Raw genomic sequence first — 25,210 nt, forward strand, 5'->3', positions numbered from 1 at the left:
AAAGGATTGGTCTTTAAAAATCATTGGAAGCAGCTTATATTTTCTGCTTAGCTTGAGTTTTCGAGGGCAACAGAAGCAGCAAGTGGCTCCTTTATTGATTGCCCATTGGTGCCATTTTCAATAATCAAATTTAAATATAGGTTTTAACAGCTGATGGGTTCAATTTGGACAAAACACGTGTTGACTTTCCTGATTGTTTGCTCACTGTAGATGCCGACTTGTTCTAGAGAAGGGGCTGCGCGTTGAGCTCCTTTGTCTCTAGAAGGATTGATTGACAGATGTTGTGTCTGCTCATTTACAGCGTTTTTCTTGCTTAATTTAAAAAATTGTGACATAGTATTACACGTTCCTTGTATACATCATTTTTGCAGAAGAAAGTTGTTTAGCCAATATGTCGACTTAGTTTATGAAATCCTCTCTTGTAGCTTTCATTCAGCCTTCAGTGTACCCCCATTAGGTTAGATTATTCGTTTCATGCACGGCAAATCGTCACCAGCAGCAAAATTTAACATTTGGTCCTTTTAGGTATAAAATGAATCAAATGCTTGATAAGATTTGTTCCTGGTGTATATTTCAGAATCTCCCCCACCCCTTGGTGGGCATACAACAAATGTTACTAACGGGTACTTTTAGTTTTTAAAATATGGACAACAGTACTCCATGCAGTAAAAGACTTGAGCGATTAATGCTACCCTTATGCCTCTTTTGAGTAGTTTTAGCCATGGGGCTTGGCAGTGCCACCATTGTCTTGATGCCAAAAAATGTCCGCAGCGGCTGTCGCATTCTAGTACCGGAGGGTTGTCTCGAAAATTCTGCAGTGAACACGCCGGGTTTGTTCATCACTGCTATCTCTTTTAAATATTGGAAAAATAGAATCTTGAGCTCTTTCAAAGCTCCGTTGTGATTGTGGGGACGGGGGGAGGTCGGTGGCGAAGGATGGAGGAAAGAAGCTGTCCGCGCCAGCCAGTGGGTATAAGTGACAAAAATCCATGCCTGACACAGAGTAAACACACATATTTAGGAGCTTTTGTGTTCGCGAGCACAGATAGTTACTTAAGAATCCTACTCAAACATGTTATCAGCGCTCTTGAGAATTTTATTATCTGAAACAAATGTTCCCGGACATTTTAAGCGGAAGACCGACATCAAGACCATAGCTAATTTTTAATGGACAATTTACACAAAAGATGTATATTTTTTTCCCTTGGAAATGAGGTGTCATTGTAAAATGGCTGCTTTTTGTCATTAGGAAATTAGAGGAGTAGATATGATAGGTTTGAGAAGGTGCTTGGGTTTATCCACAGTCCCTGATTATTTTGCTCCCAAACAGAGGTTTGGGCTCTGAGGACAGATTTATAGTTGAATTTGCGAACAAAAAGATGTAATAAAGTTAAAGGCTTACACTATCAGAATGAAATGTGTTCACTCAGGATCTGTGGAGCGATCTATTTGATGGTAAAAGTGGATGCTACAGATGAAATCTTTACAAGGAGCATAATCCTTAAAAAAAAAAAAAAAAAAAAGGAAAAAAAAAGTGCACCTCCCAGCCTCCTGCTGGCTGCGCTGCCTCTTTGGTACCTCACAGACTTCGACAGAGTCCTGGACGGGTGCCCATTGATGTCATGGAAACACTCAAATTACTGAGAATGATTCATGTCTATGCTGGTCTCTTATCCTCCCCCACACAAACAGGAGTAGATTTTTAACCCTGACAACTTGTAATTTGCAGTGAGTTTATTTTTGTATCTGGATAAATATTTTTTAACAAGCAAAATTAAGATTAAGCAGTCTGTATGTGATATGATAGTAAAGAATGCTGGGGCTTTGCAGCCAAGAGTACTTTGGGGACTCTGTGCAGCATGAATGCATACTCTGATCACCCCTCGCTCCCCTCCTCTCCCTTCCTACACCCTGTTCTTTCCAGTCCACCTCTCCCTCTCTTTATTGCCCTCCCTTCCTCTCTCTTCTCTCTCCCATTTATTCTTATTCATGCTCTCTCTCTCTCTCTCTCTCTCTCTCCTCTCTCACATCCTTACTATTTGTATGGACCCCTTTTACCTTGAAAAGAATGAAAGGAATAGACCTAACTTATATGTGTGTGTGTGTGTATATATATATATATATATATATATATATATATATATATATATATATATATATATATATATATATATATGAATTGAGACAAATCCTAGTAGGAAAATTCGTCTCTCCAGGTCTATGTGCTGGAGTTGAGTTGGGAAATAATGCCAGGTGGTGAAATTCTATAGGGGATAGCTTCAGTAATTTCTTCTAGAGAAAGACATAGATAGCCTTTCCTCCTTCCAGTTTTTGGAAATTACCAAAACAGGACACTAGATGTTCAGATTCCTAGGAAGTCAGAGTAAATTCTACCTCATCTATCTTCTTTCTGTCTGTCTGTTTGTCTGCCTTTCTACTGACCTCTCTACCTGCCTTTCTATTTGCTAAACAAGTGAATATTATGTCAAAGTGAATCATGTTGTGGTTGTATGGAAGCTTTGTAGATGCGAGAGCTTCAGGAAGGACGTACATCCTTTGATAGCTCATAAAAGGTAGAGTTTTTTTCTGTTATCTGTTAGTAATATTTATAAAGAGAAGTTAAAGACTATAAGTAGCTTACATCTGACTTACACAGAAGAGTAAATATGTCTTTATGACCATGTATACTTCTGAAACAGGCAAATGCATCTATTCTTTAATGCAAAATCCTCATACAGTGAAAGGTTATTCTCTTAGACCTCCCAGGACTGACACTGCTTGAGATGGTGTCCTGTTTCATTGGAATTGAAACTGATATGGGCATTGATTTTCTACTTTGCACTGAACACTATACCAGGAGTTGGGCGTGGGGAGTGTTTTCCCAAGTTTGAGATTCACTGAAGTCAGTGGAAAAGGTAACACTGGGGAAGAGGGTTAGTGTTAAGGCGCAGGTTTGGCTTTCTTCAAAATCATCTTCCATTTTACATATGTAGTGACTTACATACAAGGTATGCCTTTGACCAGATATAAGATTTATCAAAGACACATTCTTTGTGTGGTGTCAGGAAGGCATACCCTAACAGCATTGTCATTGAACTAGAAGATCATAATGAACACTGTTACTTCTAACATTTATCTTAACTTGAGTCGAGGGGGGAAAACTTGGGCATTGCAAACTTCAAAGGATCCATTCAGCCCCTCAAAATACTCGTTTTGAATTTTCCCATTGGAGAAAAGAATAGTATAGTCCTGGGTAAAGAGGACAATGTACCTTAAGCTCTAGTCTTGAAGGAAAACAGTATCCTTCAGTCTTGGGTGGGGTGGGCTTTGTGTTCTGGGCACGTGGGTGGCACTAGCCCTTTTTAATGCCCTGGTATGGATTGTTTCCTGTAAGGACTCTTTACATGTCACTAGGTGTATTCTACTGCTTAGATCTCTTATAATGTGGTTTCATTGTCTTCCTTGCTGATTTTTAAGGCTCAACATACTTTTAAAAGAAACAAATGAGCAGCCTTGATTTTTACCCTTAGATGCGGCCAAATAGCATCTGAGCCTTTATCTATCTCTGCAGAGCAGTCTACAGATAAAAATTGGGTTGTTAGAATTGACACCAGACATTGACGTTCCATTATCCCTCGTTCTACTGGTAGAATCTGAAGCTGGGTTCAGAGTGGGCAATTTTTCAAAAGCCCTCTTTCCCAAATGTAAATTCCATGATCATCTTTATCATGATGGACTTTACTCCTGGGAAAGGGAGTTTAAATAAAAGAGAGAGAGAGAGAGAGAGTCCCAGAATTTTGAATAGTTTCTTTGCTTTATTCACCATCTGGAGAGCCCTGATTGATTAGCTTTGGTCTCACCATTAAGTGTCAATATAATCAATGGGAATGACTAGGCTAGGGTCATTACATAGATAATTTGCCTGCTGTGTAAATAAAAATGAAATTGTTTAAATTTTGTGAGAGAGAAAGAAAGTGAAAATAAGGAATGACAATTTGTTTGTTAGAGAAAGTGGAGGCCATTGGAATGACAGTTTTTGGAAGTGTGGAGCAGTTTGGCTAAGAATAGGAATGAAGGATATTTTTTTTCCAGTTTATCATAGCCAGAGTGAGGAAGTGTTATTCCCTGTCTTGCTTGCATACATTGCCAGTAGTGCCTACTTTACGTATGTAAACATCGGGGAAGAGAAGTGGATGTCTGTTACCTGGAGGAGATTTTTTTTTTTAAAGAAAAACACAATTTACACTTTTTTTGTTGTTTCTCTTGGCAGGTAAAACAGAAAGGGGCTCCTACTCATCTTATGGGAGAGAATCAAATTTACAGGGTTGCCACCAGGTAAGTGAGAATCTCGCGTTGGGAAAGGGTTGAGAGAGAATGAACCTGGTAAATCACTTTGTTTTGTAAATTAGATGATGCGTTTTAGACTGTGGCACTAATGCACTGAGAATCTGCCGATGCCTGTCTCTTTTTAAAAAGTAATGAAATAACACAGAGCGTGGAAGTCATAAACACCTCATCGTATCAGAATTGTGTTCACTGGCTTGTTGTTATTTTTTTAATCCATCAGCCGGTACCAGTGGCACTGTTTGCAAACCAGCGATCTCGGGTAAAGTGGTTCTATCAAAAGAGTTTATTTGCAATTAAGAACTTAAGAATTTCTTAGCCTGGAAATGCTTCGTGCAGCCATGTGTCAGATCCTGGGTTCGGGTGGCTACTGCCCTAAATTATAGTTTTCATAGGGGCTGTAGGATGTTGTGTGAAAACAGGGTTGTATTGAGGGATAAAAATGTCTGTGAAAATATGATTTGTTGTCCCTTTTTGTTTCTGAATTGTTTTTGGCTGGAAGTCAAGGCCAGCAGGCTAACAGCAAAGCCGTCTCAAGGGAAGCATGCGTGAGCTAGAAAAATAAGAGTACTTTAATTAAATAATAAAATGCCAGTGTCATACAAAGGTATAGCGTGTGTGTGTGTGTGTGTGTGTGTGTGTCTGGGCACTCTGCATTTGCATACTTTCAACTCTGCAGAGAAAGCCCAGTTCTAAAAATACTATCCAGAGCCAGAAGTGTAAGCTTTGTTTCAAGACAATTGAGTTTTTATAGCCGCTTTCTTTTTAATTTCAGTATCGGTACTAATCACATGTTTCAAATCTTATTATTATTATTTTTTTCCTCTAAAGATTTAGACTTTCTTTTTCTAAGGGCGTGGGTTTCTTACTTTGGAAAACTCCGGATAGAATCTAATCATCCTCTTTCAGACTCAAAGCTTTCTAGTGTTTTATTATTCACCCAAACAGAAGTGTACCTTCTTTTCGTGCTGGGAAGGGAATGCTTGCTCTCCTGAACCCTCTCACCCTCCCGTTTTCTTTAATGATATGGAAAAAAATCCATTTTGATTTTTTTTAAAAAAAAACAACCTGTTTCATGGATCCTGGAAAACGTAAGCAAACACTTTGAGTCATTAAATAGAGCCTGCTCGAGAAGGTTTCCTTTAGGTATCAGTCAGGGATCACGAAAGGCGGAATTCTGGTGGAGTGGTGGTGTTTTGTCTTGTTTTGTTTTTTCTGGATAGATTTGCATTTTTAAAGTTTACTCCTTCGGCCCAGCCATCCATTCAGTCATACTTGGCATCTGAAAGATTGGTTGTGATGAGGTGAACGGTGCTGGGTTAAGCGCTCCTGCTGCACAAGCTGCAGAGTACAGTTTATGGCAGTTTGTCTGGAAAGAATTCCGCAGGAAAGAAATTTACAGCCATTCCAGCACAACGGAAACATCTTTGGAATGTGAGTGCAAATGTGCGGGGTAGATAGCTCGGCAGCGAGCCTCCTAGCGCCGAGTCTCTGGTGCAAAGCTCTCAATTCCTGCCGAAGAGCCTGTTCCTGTGTATCTGGTTTCTCAGGGTCAAGGCAGAGGCCGTTTGAGTTTTGGGGGAGAAGAAAGTTGACAACATCCTTCCTGTTCGCTGATGGTCATGGCAGAGGTCTCTGTTTTCGACGGGCCTCTTTTTCTGGTCAATGAGAGAATAGGCTTCCTCGCCCCTGTATCCTTTCTTCCTAATAGGAATTGGCGTGATTCCTCCCAGACACAAAGATTTCCTCTGCTGAGTAAGCGCGAGGCCCCTTAACTTGTGAAAGCATCATCCAGACCGCGTGAGTCTGTCAGTGTATGTGCTGGGACACAGACCCTCCCTCGGTTTGTGGGCAACACTTCCCTCGGGTGAGACTGAAGTTAATTTTTTTGGCAGACACAAGGTGAGAAGTGGAAAGGGGCAGAGGGTGGACTAGAGGTGGACGGACTGGCGTGTGATGGCTGAATGTCTGGGCCTGGGGAATGTCTCCTTTTGAGACATTTGTGTCCAGGAAAATTCTGTTGTATACAGGAGTACGGCTGCATCCGCTTTTCTTAAAAAGTCTTCATAATAGAGCCGTGGAGTGTGGAGATTCTTTCATCCTTATTTCTGCTGCGTGATTGTGAGTCTTGCAAGGACCGACTCTCTCTTTGCTTAGCCTGGGCTCAGCAGTGTCCATAAACGGTGTGATCACTTAAGGAGAAAAGCAAAGAGCACAAATTTGGAAATTCCCTGATTGAGGAAATCGGGGCTGGAGAGGAAAAGGGTACATATTTTGAATTTCTGCTTTCGGTGAAATCTGAGACTAGAACAGACCCTAGTGTATCTCCCAGTGAGTGAGTTTCTCTTGTGCCGAATTGTTTTTTGAATCCCTGTCTCCAACACCAGCTATGCAAACCCAAAAGAAAGGCAGAGTCTCGGTGTCTTGGGCTTCAAGTCTAAATAGCAGATCACAGCTGAACCGGTTCCCCACTGTGTGGCAAGGTGAGTGACTCGTGGAGAGGCAGCTTTTTGTTTTCTCGTGTTTACTACTTTATAGAGATGCTGGATGGAAGTCCTTTAGATGCTGTGCCCTGAGGGGCTCCCAAAACTGCTTTATCGTATTATAACAGTGTGTCCTGTGGACTTCCAGGGACGAGCACTGTTTCGTATGAACGTGCTTCTTCCAGTTCCAATAGCCTTTTGTTTGGTGCAGAGAAATAGTGATGGTAAGCAACAGGTAGCCAAATGCTGTCCTGGAGAAATAAATTATTATTTTGCAATGTTTGTTGTTTCAGAATGCATCAGGTTAAAAAAATACATATCCGTCATGTGTCTCTTGAGGATGTACCACTAATAGTGATAGACATGGGACTTTTTAAAAGTGGGTGTCTTAGCTGAGAAACAAAAGCCGGCGGGTTCTTTATTAGCGATTAAATTGTTTTCATTGAAAATAGTAATGGGATGATATGAATTCATTAATGCACTTCCATATAAAATTATCAGAAGTGAACTCGGTGACTTTTTCAGCCTTTCGAAACTGTATAGAAAATAAACCCATAGAAACCAAAGTGGCCAAACGGACTTTTTTTAGTTCTCACTAAATATGGCAAAACTAATTTAAATCAAATTGGAGTACGGAAATCACACCCAGGCTTGAAATGTTCTTGCCAAATTGCAACCTCATACTACTTTTTTTTTTTTTACTGGCAGGGAAAATAAAATTTATAATGGAAAGTCTGACAGAAATGAAAATGAGCGGAAATAAAGTTTTTCACAGGATAGTCCAATCTTAATACGATAACCAATAGCTAATACCTAATGGGCCTCACTGTGCATGACAAAAGGGAAAAATGTCATTTACTTTTGGCCTCTTTTGCTGCTTTGAATAGGATGTTTGGTGACTGCAAACTTTTTTTGTCTTTCTTAATCTTCCCCGAGATCTACTGTTTTTGAGTGAGGTGGTGATGTCAACACAAATGCTTGGTATTAAGGCAGAAGTTTTCCCCTTAAATGGAAGTTGAGTATTGATTATCAGGAAGTGTTTGTCTTTTCTTTCTGGGAGATAGCTCAGGTCTAAAGCAATGGTTTCTTTATTAGTATCTCCTGGGCAAGGTTTTGTGTGTGTGTGTGTGTGTGTGTGTGTGTGTGTGTGTGTGTGTGTGTGTGTGTGTGTGAGAGAGAGAGAGAGAGATGTGGAGAGCTGGGCCCTATCTGAGACCAATTAAAATCGCATCTTATGAGTTGGGCCTTTGCATTTCTGACAACTCCCCAAGTGATTCTAATGTGCAGCTAGGTTTGATGATTTCCTAGAATGTTCTATAGGAATCTGCTCTATTTAAAGACTTGTGTTCAAAATCTAGTGTTGCCACTGACCTTGAAAAAGCTTTTAGATTTCTTGCCTTACTTTGATTATTCAAGACACAGGAATATATTGCATATGTACTTCATTTAAAAGGCAGTGAAAATTAGTGATATTCTGATAATCAGTAAGATGCCTCGAAATCTTTATACAAAACCCCACAACTGAATATCCCAGCCCGTATCTTGTTTTCTCTAGTGAAGTCCAAGGCTCTAACCTTATCCACATTCTTTTTCTTTCTCAGCAAGTAATCAAATAGGACTATGCTGATAAAGTTATTTGATGTTTAGATCTTAAAACTGACGGGATTTAAGAATTAGGCCTAATCTCAGATACCTTTGTTAAACTGCAGAAACTTTGCAGCTGCAGAGGACACGTAAAGGTCTTCTCTGTATGTGATTCAGTGCACTCACAAACCAAGCTGTTTTGGATTCATTGAAATTAAACCTATGTAGTTGGTTCTGAAATGAATTACACATTTAAGAATGGATTTTCTTCTTTTAGTTCTTTTTATTTTTGGTACAAAAAGAACTACAAATTCCTTAATTCTAAACTTTTGGACCCTTCCAGTGTTTCTTATCTGAAATCAAAATAGAAAGGATATACGCAGAAAAGCTGTGAAATCCTTTGTCTCTTCTTATGAAAATAGCTATTTAGGTCTTGTGGAAGCAGAATACGTCTTGGTTTTTAACTTGGCGTTACGGTTAAATGTTTGTTTATAGTGTGCCGTCATTCGTACCTGGTCCTACGTAACCTTCCTCGGAACCTCTTCCATCCGTGTATCTGCCTTAGCGCTCTGCTTTGCCTTCATGGTGCTTTTTGAATGTGCCACTATTGATGTTTGTTGAATGCTGGTCTCCACCCAGAGTCTGTAAACTCCCAGAGGGCAGGGGCCAGGTCGGCTCTATCTTGCCCTATATGAATTCTGTACCTGGCAGGGTGAGGATTGTGACGACCTGAGGCTTATTTCCCCAGCATCACTTTTAGGAATCATTCTGAGAGAGTGAAGGCTGAATAGCAGTGTGTGAGAACCATATACAGAGAGCAGCGCTTTTCCTGTCTCCGAAAACCAGACATCATACCCTCTTAAAGAAAGTCCTTTGGAAGCCCTTTCTTCGAAAGTGCAGTGCAGACCCTGGAATGACATAGAGATCAGATCCTGGAGAGTCACTCGTCACTGACTTTCTTGGCGTTGAGTCCTAGCCTGGTGGCCTCACTGTTCTAGGTCTGAAGGTTCCCAAAGGAGGGAATTGGAGATGTTCTTGGTTTCCTTCTAGTGGGTGCGTTATTGGAACCAAAGGTCAGACTCCAGGCCTGTGGTTTTTGAATTTGCTGGTGTGGACGGTGGGACAGAATATTTTAAATCACGATGGTGTCAGAAATCACAGGGACCAAATCTGCAGGGTGATGCCATCGGGACTCTGCCCCCAAGCACTGTTTTTCGGTCAGCAGCTCCTTTGTTGTGGGGGCATTGCTATGGGTATGCCCCTCTCCCGACAGCCACCCAACACACACCAAAGGGGAGAATGGAGCCATTTTTTCACTGTGCTGATTAACAAATATTTTTTGGCCCTCAAGTGAAGTGTTAGGTATAAGGGGGAAAAACAAAGGAAAGGTCTTATATACCCTCCCTTCAATCCCCACCAGCAGCTTTCTGGACGTTAAGGGGGAGAATCAAGCACCATTTATTTAATTTACAGAATTGTCTTTAATCTTATATAGTATAAAATTTCAAAAACTCAGAAGAGTTGAAAAACATAATACAATGAAGTACCACTTAAACAGTTGTTAACAGTTGTTACGTTTGCCTTGGGTGTGTGTATGTGTAAGTATATATATTTTTCAGTGCCCCGTTTTTAAGCGGCAGATCAGATAAGATTTCACCCCTAGATTTTTCATCATGTGTCTGAAAATTAAGAACACTCGCCTATTTAACTAAAATACAGTTATCACCCCTAAAGAAATTAACAGTAGTTTCCTAACCTAATACCCAATCCAGATGAAAATTTCTTCATTTGTCCCCATGAAGATGTCTTTCATAGCTCCTTTTCCCCCCAGGCATTGCATTTATGCATTGTATCTTGCTTCTGTGTCTCTTTAGAATTTCTTTTAAACTAGAACAGTTCCTGTAACTTTAAAAAAAGTGATATTTACCTTAAAGAGAGCAGGCCAGTTGTCTTGAAAAATATGTCCCCTACTTGAACTGTTGGATTATTTATTTGTGGTACTGTTTAATTTGTTAATCTATCACTTGTCTTGCCTACAAATTGAAAATTCGGCTTGAAAAGCTGATTCAGACGGAAGTTAAACATTTTGGCCTGAGTATCTCATAGTTAATGCTATGTGCTTCATACTGCGTTTCATCTGGAGGCGTATAATGTCAAGATGTGTTGCTACTGGTAACACTGACTTGAACCACTTGGTAGAAGTGGAGACCCCCAGGTCGGTCCATTGTAAAGAAACCTTTTCCCCTTTGTAATTAGCAAACAATCTTTTTTTCTTTTTTAATATCTTTATTGGAGTATAATTGCTTTACAATGGTGTGTTAGTTTCTGCTTTTTAACAAAGTGAATCAGTTATACATATACATATATCCCCATATCTCTTCCCTCTTGCATCTCCCTCCCTCCCACCTTCCCTATCCCACCCCTCTAGGTGGTCACAAAAGCACCGAGCTGATCTCCCTGTGCTATGCGGCTGCTTCTCACTAGCTATCTATTTTACATTTGGTAGTATTTATAAGGTAAGCTGGGACGAAGTGAGCAAACAATCTTTGTGTTTATACTTTAGCACTGGGCATAGATCCCTGTTCCCCAACCATTTTTGACCTGATGGTTTTAGCATGCATTGATGACACTTGCCTGAACCCAGAGGGTTTGAACTAGTGGTTTTTTTAAAACTCCATCATTCCTTCTACATTTATAGCTGACATTCTTCTTTAAGGAGCTTTACTTCATTGTTCATTTCAGTGCTGTCAATTTCAGTGTTCATACATATACAAGTAAAATGTTAATAATCCTTGCATTAAATATGGTTCCTTGCCTGGAGGAGACTGGAAGTATTACAGCATCCTTCAGATTTCTTAAGACATAGCTTATGGCTCAGGCTAATGGTCAGAAATGCTTTAATTGCAGGAGGAAAGATGTGATTATAGGCTATGTTTCCTTGTACACAAACTCTAGTATTCTTTTGCTGAAATTTGGAACCTTGTGACAATCTCTGTACCCCCACCTATTAGATTAATCTTTTTATAAGCACCAAGGTTTTTCTCAAATTCTCAGATTGCTCCTCTATATTTTAGTAATTGTTCTTAAAGATCTCGCAAGGTTGACCATCGGTGGCTGACCGACTGAGTCAGGTGGGTTGCTGTGATGCCCGATGAAGTAGCTCTATCAAGGATCACTGAGATAGTGGAGCCATATGTCCACTCACAACCCAGACATGGCTGATGAGTGAATTTCTAAACCTTAGTCTGGGCTCAATGTAGAGGAAGCTGGGGGGACTAATACTAGGTGCCAGTAAAAACCCTTGGGGTGATTATTATTATCTTCATTTAAGAATTAAGAAAATGGGAGCTTCCCTGGTGGCGCAGTGGTTGAGAGTCCGCCTGCCGATGCAGGGGACACGGGTTCGTGCCCCAGTCCGGGAAGATCCCACACGCCGCGGAGCGGCTGGGCCCGTGAGCCATGGCCGCTGAGCCTGCGCGTCCGGAGCCTGTGCTCCGCAACGGGAGAGGGCACAGCAGTGAGAGGCCCGCGTACCACAAAAAAAAAAAAGAATTAAGCAGACCCAAGATCTCACCCTAGCTAAGTTTCAGAGCCAGGCTTTGGACTTTAAAATGCCTGGTTTTAAAGCCAGTGCTTTTCCAACTTGGGTTCCCTGAGCCCCGAGCTCATGGTGAGGTTTCTGAACTCAGAGGTAGGTCTGTATGAGAGCCCATCTGGAAAACCACTTTTGGTAGATTCCAGGCCCACTGGAGAATCTGGGTCTAACACATTGCTTAGAATGGAGTAGCTTCTCAGGGTCAACTGGAACCCTGAACACGGTTGGAAAGGCAGAGAAGAGGGCAGGCCACACGGTTCCTTACAGCCCAGCCTGTTTTTTCTGTTTTTTTTTTTTTTTTTTTAAATACACCACATGTGCCTGTATGAATAATCTATTCTGTAACATCTTCAGAATTAGCATGTGCAATTTCATTAAAACCAATGAAGATTTCCTGTGACAAGGCTGGGGTAGAATATGCCAATTCACATTTTAGCAACAGCACGAGCACTTTCTTAAAAATGTATGGATTATATTTGGGCCTTCCTTTCTGTGCAATGCAGGCAGAATATGGTTTGCAATTACACAAATTTGGATTCCTCATAGATCAAGTTATTGTTCCCCAAATACAAGAACTACATAGAAAGTTCTAAATCAATACTTTTAGCAGGCTTTTAAATGTGACCCAATAATTTTTTTGTTTATGACATTTAACTCACTTTGTCATATATAAAATGACAAATATGTGTTAGAAGTATAGGCAAGTTTTCTAAACAGTTCAGGACAGGTAACACATAAAAAACCTTTGACATTGCTTTGAGATGATTTATGAGACACCCAAAACATGGTGTCCTCATATCCTAAATGAAATTTCACCAGAATATTCGGATTCACTTCTCTTTTCTTATGAAAAGTATTGAGGGGTTTTTAATAACCACTAGCAATTAGGACTACAGTTCATCTTTATACTTTTGACATGTAAAGAGAAAAGGGAAAATCAGTTAATGACTAAACAAACAGTTGACTTAATTGTTTTTGAGCAATTGAGGTGTACTTGGTAAAGTTTAATGCTGAAATATATCTACCCATCCTGTAGAAGTCACTGTAGCCCTATAGCTTCTTTCCATAAAAAAGACAGTAGACTCACCATTCAGCATCAGAAGAATGCTGAATTTCACTTTTCAATATGAAATGGCAGAAACATTTATTCCTCTGTGTGTGATCATACTTGAAATGGTTCCATCATTAGGAAATGTCTCCTGAAACTCTTAAAACTGAAACCCCAAGTTAAAATAGTGGGAACGCTGCAAGTTACCGACAAAACCCCATAATCTTTTTAGAAGTAAATATTTAAGAAAGGGACAGATACTGAGTCTGCTGCTGTGCCTGATAGTGGTAACCTGCTTAGAATTGAAGAACCCCATCCTTTGAAAAATTGTGCGTGTGTGTTCTCAATGTTTATGTGGATTTCTTTACAGATGCTTTCACTCACAGATAAACTAAACCGAGCTTCCTAAAGCAAGTACCTTTTATGTTCATTGTGTTATTTATTATCTGACAGCAGTAAGTTCTTGGGAGAAGAAAACCGGCACTAACACGTAGTTGCATTTGCTTTAGCATTTCTGATGCACACACGTTTTTTCACAGTATGGCGCTCGTCTTTATCAGACATTTCTTGTACTTAATAAACGGAGAGGTCAGATTTTGATGGGATAGCATCTTTAGACTAGCCCTTCCCTAGATTCTGTTGAATAGAAAATATTATCACAATATATTAACATTCTTATGGTACTTAAGGAAATCTATATATCCCTTCATTCCATTAACCCGTCCCTTCGAAAGACCTCTTCTGGTGAAGAAGGCTTTCTATGACATTTTAAAAAAATACCAAATATATCTTATTTTTAACCCACCTCAAAATCACGTTTACGTGAATTTGGGATGAGAGTTCAGTGATAAGAAAGCAATTAAGGAAGAACATCCCTAAGGTTTTTCAAGCAGTGACCATCCTCCAGAGCTCTAGACGTAGGGGTCTCTGTGTCGGGGTTTGCCCGTGCATGCACACAGAATAATCCGGGCTCATTTGTACCACAGTAATGAACAGCAGGGCACTGAATCTTTTCAGTTTTATTGGTATTGTATACAGTACGTTATTAAATTTCATCTCTGTAATACACCTGCAGTAAAATAACAAAACATCGCTGCACTTAAGGAACATGTGTGTGGTACAGTGCCCTCCCCCATCATTTCACCGCCCCCCCCCCCAAACAGCTGCTTACAGATTTCAAGATCCATTGTATATATTCCCTTGAGCCCACCTCTAATAATCGAGACACATCTGCCATTGCAGTATTATAGGCATATGTAGTTTTATTGAAAACTATACCTGTAAAAAAATTAAATAACTCCTACCTCAATTAAATTGGCAAGATACCTTTTGCATATTGCAGACCTCCTGAGACCCAGTGAGTTCATTTTATTCTTATATTACAAATCACTAAATATGTTATTTTTATTTAGCTAAGTAGCTAGCTCTTCTCATACTCTGATGGTAAGTTTCTTTCATTTTTTTCTTACTTTTGTTTTCCTTCTCCCTTCATCTTTACGTATAAAAAAAAAAAGTACCACACAAGCTACAGGAAGGAAACATTGAGTCTGACTACCATCAACACGGTATAAATAAAGTCAAAGGGAAAGGATCCTAAAATGTACCTCTACTTCTGAAGTGACTATTAAATAAAAATAAAGGTTACAGAATCGCGATCAAAACCTTAACTCATTTTGTGCTTTCATAGAGATTTTTACAAGCCTCTGTGAGATCCGTTTGATCATCCTAATAGCAGAATAGGAAATAATATGAAGAGGGAATGAGTTAGTAGGTCATACAAGTCATATATACGTAGATTCCTATTGGATTAAATCCCTTACCTTAACATGTCTATTTTGTTGAAGATTGGGTCAGTAATGATGCCTATAAAATAATTTTTATCCAAACAGAAGTAATAGTAAAATATTCACTGAAATAAACTAAGCATAACCTTATTCCCACTTAAGGTATGTAGGGTGTCAATATATATTACATGGTTATATAGTAGTGAGTATGAATAGGTATTCATCATGAGTTAATCATGCTACTCTTACAGTGAATATCTAAGAAGAAACGTTTATAAATTTGCTTCATATAGTCATGGAAAAATCTAAAGACAACATGCCGACTCTATGATAGGAAGAAAACTATGTACCCTTTTGGGAGAATATGAAGGTTACTCATTACATGGTATCATAGAAAGCATGTTTTGTGCTCTTCAAAAGGACTATATGTGAAAGGGACAGAGGGAATGAGAGCTGGGTCCCTGACCCAAAGCGAGTTTAGACTCAGAAAATATCCTCTCATGACAGTTGAAAGGTAGATGGTTTCACAGGATGAAGTGAGAGAAAAATGTTAGCGATAGTTACTGTAGAGAAGAGAGAAAATCAGGTAGTGTTATTGATCACCAGTCCACATTAAAAATAGTTGCATGTTTCAATGATGAATTTTCTTTTTTTGATGAGAATATTGCTTAAAACCAATGGTTATTTGGTTCCATTGGGGGCTGCCTGGACCTACGAGATTTTGTTCAGTCTGTGATCAACTAGGATATTTTCTGCACCTCTTAATGTTTCACAGGATTCAAAGCCTAGTGTGGGCACAAGCCTGAATCCTAGAGTCTTAGGGTCATTGCTTACAATTAAGTTCTAAAACCCCAAGAGAATCAGAACTCAAGATCTTAGAAGTATTTCAACTTTATAAGTTTTTTTAGTAGAAAAATGCATTATAAATTCTAAACAAACTTTTCACACACAACTCATGCACAAGTTGGAGAATACAACTTGACTCAGGCTAGACCACTCCATTGAAGTCCCCATCAACTCAACTTTTTCTTCCTTGGATGTGATTCACTCCTGTGGAAAGATCGATTACCCGTACTTTTGAACTGTGACGTCTGTTTGTCACTCTGAGCTCCGCAGTTCGGAACTGTCATGTGTAGAGTGACTGGTACGACATAACATCAGGTGGTAAAAGATTTGCTGTGGACAGTGACATGTGACAAAGAAGAGTGTCAACAGCTGCTGCTGCTGACGTTGTCCCTCAAGGAGTCTTCCTGCATCTCTGCCATTTAACTGTGTCAGCCAGGGAGTCACTAATGTGGACCACTTTCTCTCATTCCTACTCCCACTTAGCTACCAAGTCAGATTTGCTTGAATATGTTTTCAGAGTGCAAATTGTGGGTGCGATTTTCTCAATGGGAGGAATATTTAAGTTTGGTGTTTCGTGTGTCGGGAAAGGGATTATCCTTTGCTTTATTTCTAGGAGAACTTCTGCTCTATTCCCTATGGCAGAAAACACATCCACCCTATCATTCGTGGACTCCAGACTGTCTCCGTTTCCTACTTCATTACAAAGCAGATTTTCATTTCACCATACCCTAGCTAACTCTACTACCCCCTCAAATTTCATAGTGTGCCTGCAGAACTACTCACAGAACCAAGATTGGAGGCTCCTGTGGGGTCCGTCCGCTCTGTCCCCTTAGTTACCTGGCGCAGATCATTTGATCAGGGCTCTAGATACTTACACGTATTGTTCTAGAAATAGAATGCAGACATCCTAGGTCAGCTCTGTAGAACCTTAGTGAGCAAGCGGAACGTATCAGAACATTCAACAATACCATATTCCACCACACCTTCAGCTGGGTGTTTAATAAATATTTATCGTGAAATAGCACCCCACCCCACCCCCCAAGGTCATGGTATCACTGTCTTGGGAGAGGGCTTGAGCTAATAATAGCGTAGTCACCTAACCTGAGGCGCTAACACGTAACTTTTCACACTGACGTTCTCACATCTATTCGGGTATATTTTTCAAGGGGCTAGAGTAAAATCTGGCAGTTACCGATGAGATAATTCACCTCAGGTATTGTGCTTTTGACCTTGAATTTTATTGATTGAACTTCCTCTCAGGATTAGTCTTTCCATCTGTGTCTGTTGGCTTGGTGACTGTCCCCCAGCCACCGTCCTAGATTATCCTGTCTCCCCCACCCCATAAGCCCGCAGTTTTCAGATTTGGTCCATTCTGCTTCCTATAGCAATAGACCCACTCCGTCCCCCGCATCCCCGTCACCACTGTTGCTGTCCCCACCCCTCCACTTCCCTCCACCTCCACCTTCCCACTCTCACAAAGCTGCTGGAGTGATTGTCTCCAAAAATCCCCAGTGCTGTTATGCCCTTGCTTAGCATCCCTCCATGGCTTTGGGGACCCAGCCTTAGCGTCCCCAAACGTCCCTAAACGGGATTTAGAGAGCCTGGCCCCTGCCTCGGCCTTCAGCCTTGGCCTTCACACTCACCACTCACATCTCGTGTTCCAGCTGTACTGAGCTGCCCGCGCTGCCCTTGAGGGCTCTTGCACGGTCCTCTCTGTCTTTACAAGGGCCCTTCCATTGGCCTGGGATATCTTCATCCTGCCTCTCATTCTCCTCTCCTTATATTCCTTTACCGGATAACTCACACTCTGTGTCCAGGATCCAGCTCACGCATTGTTATATCCAGGCCAGAAGGAGGGGGCCCTCCTCCGTGCTCGGGTAGCCTCTGATGCGCTGTGCTCTCCCAAGCGTTGTCATGCTCTCTACGGGCAGAGAGGGCCCAGGACTAGGCCTGTACTCTCTCCCGAATGCCTCATAGGGGACAGTCTGTTTGCTTGAGAGTCAGTGGATGGATGAGTAAGCGAATAAATGAACCAACAACAATAACAAGTTATATAACTTGTGACCCCAGTGGGGTAGGAACTCTTTTTAATCCCCATTTTATTGATAATGAAACAGAGACTCAGAGCGATTTTGTCGCTATTAATAGTAAGTGGCAGAAGTGGGACTAGGGGACAAAGTCCTTTGGCTCCAGATTTATCATTTTCTCTATTGCTTCTTTATCCCTGGATAAAGTTGGTGAAGCTTTTTGTGATCGCCGGTAGCCCACAGGGTCTTCTCATAGATGGTTCTAGCTCTCTTCTCACTGTTAACTTAGGTATCATCCAGCTTCCTGCACTGAGACCTCTTTCTGTCAGTAGGAAAGACTGCGTTTCTAAAGAGGATATGATGACCTCCACAATCTATATATCAAGAGCATTGTCCTTCGAGGGCCAAGAAAGAATATTTTGAATGTCTCCCATAAGGAACTACAAATCGCATACAGTGTGGTGCGTATTTCCTGCGTTGTCTGTTACCTGTCGGTGGTAGCACCTGTCTACTCCACTGCTGAAAGGACCATGGTCCACCTGATAATGGAAAGGCTTTGAAGCTCAGGGGTGAATGTAATACCAACTGTGTTTCTGTCACTCAGGTTTCATCCTCCTTCACTGTCCCTGGTCCGTCTTGCTTGGCAGAGGGTGGGTAGGAAAAGGGAAGAAGTGGATGAGTTGAGTGGATAATGGTTTGCTTCTCCCTGTTTCCTGCACAGGATTCTTTTCCTCATAACCTTGAGGTAGGACATGGAAAAAAAATGATGATAATGAGTTTTATGTCTGTGTATAATTTTGAAATCTTTAGGATGGATTGTTCCAGTAAGAAAGGACCTAAATGTCACCTGGTGCCCAATGCTGCTTAGTAGCAAATGGGAAACTAAGGCTCAGAGATGTTAAGAGACTTGTCAGTATCACACAGCAGACTTCATTCATGTGGACCCACACAAAAGTTAGAATTCCAGTCTCAGGTAACACTGAAATTTTACTTGATGTCTTTGTAGCCTCTTTCTTCCAAAGGCCACGGGGCCACCCTAGACTATGAAGTGATAGCCAGAAGTAGTTGGAAATACATCCTGAAGAAATTTCTAGACCAGTGTCCCTTTGTTCCGCTACCACTGAATCGCGCTGTCGTGGAGCCAGAGGATGTTGTTTGCTTGTAAATACTGAGTTTTTGAAATGTCACTGTCACACTGGAAAAACGTTGTCTCAGAAGGTTACCAAAGTGACAGAATCCCGACATTATAAATACGAGCCAACACAAGTACTCATAAATGACAGGAATGAAACATACTTGACTAAATCCATAATAATCGCTGATAACACTGTTTACCCTCAGTGACCAGGAGCTGTGAACTTGGATAAAAAGCACATGTGAGCAGGTATCATTCATGTGTCTGAGCCTCTAGCCATTCCAGAATATTTTGATGGAAAAGATCCCTAAATATGGAAAAGCTTTGCAATAACTAAGAAGCAAGTGTGCAAGATAGGGTGTCAGGCAGCCCTAATGGAACTGGAGAGAGAGGACTGATGAGATGGCCCTTGTTCTGGTCAGAACCAAACTGTGAGCCTGGCCGAGCGGGAAGGTCAATACTCTTATTTTCAATACATGTGATTCCTAGAAGGTCCATTTGCCACAAACAAGAGCTTACGCACGTGCCATGTTCTTGAGGGAAAGAAGATGTGGAATGAACTTACAGATGAAAAGCCTCAGAGCAACAAAGGCAGGATTCCATGAAAGTCTGAACTAGGCTTGCACTTGAGCAGGACAGTTAGGTGGTCCAACTCCCTCCAGTCCTAATTTCTCTAGAGCCCGGGCTTTTTCTTTTTCTTCTTTTTTTTAATATTCATTCATTCATTCATTCATTCGTTTGCGCTGGGTCGTTGTGACACGCGGGATCTTTGTTGCCATGTGCATGATCTTTAGTTGCGGTATGTGGGATCTAGTTCCCTGACCAGGGATTGAGTCCGGGCCCCCTGCATTGGGAGTGTGGAGTCTTAGCCACTGGACCACTAGGGAAGTCCTCCGGGCTTTTTTTAAATAATAACTTCCTCCTTTGGGGAAATGATTGCTTTCTTCCCTCTTCTGTTCTGACGTTAAAATGGTGCCTGGATGTCAAAGGCTCCAAGAAGAGATGCCTGAGGTGGCAAGCCAGTGTTCCCTTAGCCTCTGTGATGTGGCTACTCTTGCTGTTCCAAGCACCCCTTTCGTCCCCATCTCCCCAGGGGACAGTGGAGACTGCATGACAGTGGACTGGACCCTCGCAGTATTTCAACTGGTAAAAGAGAGCTCCAGCTGGTGAAAGAGGTAGGGGAGTGACGTGGCCCAGGGGCTGCTCCCATCACTGCTCTGAGCTGTGTACAGGGAAGAACTGGGTTTGCCCTGAATGACCTCCTTGGTTTTCACATGTATGCAAAATACTTTTTCTTTTTCCTTGACGTACTGCGGTATTGTTTGATTCTTTTTTCATAGTAAGCATCGCTTTCTTAACTAAAAATAAAAGGCTGAATTCGATATTAGAAATACTCAGTGCTGATGAAATTTGGGGAAAACTACAATATTATATATCACAAACTGACATTTGACCCAGAAGTTATAGTGGTTCTGCTTCTTGAATTTTTATGCTTAGCAAAGATTTCGTAAGGGGGAAAAAACTTTCTATCGGAAGGTGCCCATTTTGGTATTAGCTGGAACAGTGGTGAAGAGTTTGAAGTGATCTGAGAGTCCAAGGCTGTGTGATGTTGGTGCATTTTGGTGTCCATGGGTGGGATCTATGCGGATGCTAATACAGCTTTCAAACAGCATGGGCAGAGGAGGGAGCAGAAGTGTCCCAAGCCCTTAGAAACTCACCGACTGACTAGCATCCTGGTGACATGGCCGTTCACCCTGCCATGGGGATTCCCTGGGTGGGGACCCAGTTTGCTTCTTGAGCTACCTGGCAGCTGGCAGGAGGCAGGGCCTGCTGTCCTGGTTTGACTGATAAGCTGTAGGTGTTGGTGTTGGAGAGACGGTGGCCAGTCTCAGGCTCTGTCCTAGAACTGTTCCTGCTTGTTGGTTACGATTGCAGGTGCAGGTTGAGTAGCTTCTCACACTTCCTCTCAAAGAAAGACAGCTTTGTCTTCCCGGGATGAGCAAGAAGACAGTGGCCCTGCGGACGTTCTGCCACAGGGTCGTCCTGTGCTGATGGTCTTACTGCCTTTTTTGTCCAGGCTTTGACAACTGTAGGTACCTCCATGGTTCTTGGAGCTGGAGCAGAGCTGGAAAAGCCTTGAATTTGGACTCTTTCTTGGACTCTCAAGAGACGAAGGACACTCATCCCCAGTATCTCCTCTTCCCACTTCTCTTCACTCTTTCATGATCTTTTAAAAATGATTTTATAAAAACCTTGAGGGGTTTTATTTTCGGCACGGCAGGTGGATTGGACTCTTGGTTGGGGGATCTAAGGAAGAAGAGTTGAATGAAAGTGGTCAGAACGCAGGGTGGCTGTGGAAGGTCTCTGCTACCTGAGGGTCCCCTTCAGTGAGGTAGTAATTTGTTAATTCGTCTTTATCTAAAGTAGACGTCTGCTGTTTCAGCTTCCAGACTGCAGGTGGACAGCCACAGATTCGACTCTGTATCCACTTTGCCTGTCTCCCCTTGTTTCGCTTCCTGATTCGCTGCTTCCAACCAGCTGTTCTTCTAGAAACCAAAGAGAAGTAAAAGAGCAGGGAGGAGAGAGAGAGAGATTGGTATTTTGACTATCAATGGGTAAAAATATCTGACAGGCTCATAAGGTAGCTCCTTAGTGAATTTAGCATTTGTTTATTAGTTTAGAGGGAATATATTTGAGCTAAAGAGTTAGCTAATTAAGAAAATCAGTGGAAGATTTGAGGAACTCAACATTTCCTGTCTCCAGATCCCCTGAGTTTCTCCCTTCAGCTCTACTTCCCAATTCATTCCACCCTACCCCCACTCCTAATATTTATTTATTTATTAAAAAATTTTTTTAAAAAATAAATGTATTTATCTTTGGCTGCGTTGGGTCTTTGTTGCAGTGCACGGGCTTCTCATTGTGGTGGCTTCTCTTGTTGCGGAGCACGGGCTCTAGGTGCGCGGGGTTTCAGTAGTTGTGGCACACGGGCTTCAGTAGTTGTGGTGCACGGGCTTAGTTGCTCCGCAGCATGTGGGATCTTCCTGGACCAGGGCTTGAACCCGTGTCCCCTGCATTGGCAGGCAGATTCTTAACCACTGCGCCACCAGGGAAGTCCCCTAATATTTAAATATTTGGTAAAGCTCAGAATTTCAGCCTCCTCTACCAGGATCTAGCCCCAAATTGCTCTCTCTGGTGGCTAGAGGGACAAAAGACAAGATGGAGAATGGGGAAGAGGTGGGGCGGATCATTTTGCCTCTTGTCTAATACATATGTCTGGTTACCTATAATGCGTATCGCTATGTCAGTATCAGTGTGAAGCAGCTCTGAATAGGTTAGTCTATCACTTTGTTTTCTTTTGGTTCATTTCGCTGCAGGGATTTCTTTTCCTATTCTTGTTTATCAGTTCCCTTTGGTCTGATTTTTTTTTTTTTTTTTGTGGTACGTGGGCCTCTCACTGCTGTGGCCTCTCCCGTTGCGGAGCACAGGTTCCGGATGCACAGGCTCAGCGGCCATGGCTCACGGGCCTAGCCGCTCCACGGCATGTGGGATCTTCCTGGACCGGGGCACGAACCCATGTTCCCTGCATCGGCAGGCGGACTCTCAACCACTGCGCCACCAGGGAAGCCCTGATTTTTGTTTTTACGCATATTGTATTGAGGCTTTCTCACAGACCTCATCACACAGGGGTGGGCGAGTGAGAGAGACACATACACGTAGAGACTGAGAACAGGGTAGCTGCAGACTGTACATGCTGTCGCCTCGTGGGCTGATGTGAGTAGTGCTGGGAAGGGCTGTGATTTTATAGGCAAGCTGATTAGCCAAGCGCTTGTCACCTCCGCTGCCGCTCATTGTCCGGCCAGGTGTGAGTGTGCCTTCTAATCGACAGCTGTCTGTGTCAGAGGGCCATCTTGTGTTCTTTTCATTTTGACTGAACACAGCAGAGATATGTGCAGAGTTCTCTGCAGCTCTGACAGGGGTGCCCTGCCTGCCAGCCCTCAGACACAGGAAGCAGCATAGCTGAAGAGCTCAGAAAAGAACATTAACCCATTGGCCATCTCGGTTTGGGATATTTTGGCCAAAACGAAGTCTCTTTTTGAGGATACTACCTGGCCATCTAAGGTTGAGAAAAACATGAGATCCAATGTCTTGATGAACTGAGCTGGAATAGTGTAAAATGTCTTGGTAGTTTTTGGCCCATGGCGTTTCAGTTGATCTGGGTTTATGTGATAGGATGAAAAACTCGTTTTCAGGGTACACCCAGTGTTTCATAGTGGGGTTAGGCAGAAGCAGAAGCGTATCTTAATCCTAGGTTCACAGCAATAGCGTCTTCTTTGAAGGTCATAATGGGACATTTGGCTTGTGTAGCAACAGTAATGCTTGGGACATAAGTGGTTTGGGATGAGGTGGAACTCTTGTTCTTTTCCTGCCAAACCTGACACTGCCCTGTCTGGGGCAGATTGCAGAATCTCCCTGAGATCATAACCACGCTATTTCATGGAATGTAGCTAACTTTACAGACATATGGACTGCCTGGCTAGGGCATTTCCTATAAAACTTAGAGATACTGAGCTGGACTTTCGGGATGCGGAAAGAGTTTAAGTTATTATACACATTTCAGCACAGGAGTTATACTGTTTAATTCTTTGCTTGGTCATAGTGTCTTCCCATGAAGCTGTATTTATTGGAGCATCTATTAGGGTTGGTACTACATGCAGGGCTTGGTTTGGACTGAGTCACACCGAGAATGCTTCCTACATTTGGGAATGATTTAGTGGTATCTTAAGTTTAACAAGAGGAAAATATTTCATTGCATTCATTAAAAAAAAATTGTTGAGAAAGGGACAGTGTGAGGGAATATTGAATACATTGCTTTTACTCTTTCTTTGATTTACAGAGTTCTTGTCATTCATTATTTACAACTTAACGAACCGTTGTCACTGAATCTGGGTGAGAAGGAATATCTAAGAAACCTTGAGTAATTTGTTTCAGACTCTCTCTGTCCCATTTGAAGGACACTGTTAGAGAAAGCTACTCTTATTAAGTTAGTTGGAGGAAATTCAGACAAGTAGACAAAAAAGACTCCTCTTCTAAGTTGTCCTTTGTAAACTAAGGTAGGAATAATCGAGCAGAATGTTTCGAATCTAGCAGTGTATAGACTGGAGGTCAGGGAACTGAGTTCTTATCCTGCCTTCAGCATTTTTTAAGGCTCAGTTTCTACCTCTTGCAAATGAAGCCTTGGCCCAGATAGTTGATGAGACACCTTCTAGCTCCCCATGTCTGTGACTGTCAGAATAGGGAATGAGGCGGGAGAGTATGTGCTGGTAGCCTTCAGACATTTCAGAAACGTTTGACACGTTCCCCAAACTGCATGGATAAGGCAGCAGCTCTTTGCCCTTGAAAAGAATAAGAAATACAGAAAGTGTTCAGGAGCCACATATTTCGCCTGCATTAAGTGTTTTCTTCCTAATTTCTGTTCAGTATAAATGATAAATAAGTTGCCTTAAAAAAAAGTTTAATGAGTATGACGCAGGTTCAGAGAGAGGGTTGAGTCCAGTGGGACTCACGACCTACCTGCATCGTTACGATTCCTCCTGGAGGATGGTTTTGTCCAAGGTGTTGGGTGTGCTGGGCCAAAGCCTTACGGTGCAACAGTGAATTGATTCTAAGACACCTTTTTCACATGTTAACATCTCAGAAACTTATGGCATGCCAATTTAATTGGTGACTTTTTTTTTTCTTTCTTAGTGGTTAATGGATAATGATGTATCTTACATTCAATGGCATGTTTGATGAAATACAATTCTAAGAGAAACAAACGTTTTTTAAAAACTAAAAAAGGCTATGTGACTTCTTTACTTCATTGCTGCCTAATGCTGTGAATGTCCTTTTTAATCACTTTGAAGAATCCAGATTGCCTTAGGAAGGCAATTCATGGACAAAGTTTACCCTCCTAGAACTCTGCACTTAATGCACATTTGAGGAAGGAGGAAATACATTCTAATAGTCCTCGTGTAGAAGGAATATTCTGAAACTAAGTTAGCAACTTCCACTCCTTGGCTGTTACCACATTTTTTCCCCAGAAATTTCTAGAATGTTCTTTCTTTCTGGAATCATTCTAGTTATATTGAGTCAGAGATGCCAGATACCTTGTTCAAAGGAAGGTAAAGTGTCTTTGTCAATTTCCAAGCTGAAACTGTGAGTCAAAGTTGTCAGTAAATCACTTAGACTTTATTTTTTTATTCACTTGCTTTTAGAGTTTGTTGATACTTCAGAGATCATCTAATCCAACTCCTCATTTCACTAATGAGTAAATGAAGGTAAATCACTTTGTCCAAGCTTTCGGCAAATAGAACCTGGCTAGCCT

General features: G+C 41.6%; 1 protein-coding gene across 6 annotated transcripts in view; it reads left to right on the forward strand.

The window, feature by feature from the left end:
• The window catches only part of TCF4 (transcription factor 4), a 361,655-nt gene that overhangs the window by 177,568 nt on the left and 158,877 nt on the right, over window positions 1–25,210 (forward strand). For all 6 annotated transcript variants that reach the window (XM_082852925.1, XM_082852924.1, XM_082852920.1 and 3 more), the window contains one exon: window positions 4,271–4,335. In XM_082852925.1, coding sequence (XP_082709051.1) covers window positions 4,271–4,335 — 65 coding nt within the window. The remainder of the gene's footprint in view (window positions 1–4,270; window positions 4,336–25,210) is intronic.

Source organism: Leucopleurus acutus (genome assembly GCF_964270905.1).
Source record: "Leucopleurus acutus genome assembly, chromosome: 13".
Lineage (NCBI taxonomy): Eukaryota > Metazoa > Chordata > Mammalia > Artiodactyla > Delphinidae > Leucopleurus > Leucopleurus acutus.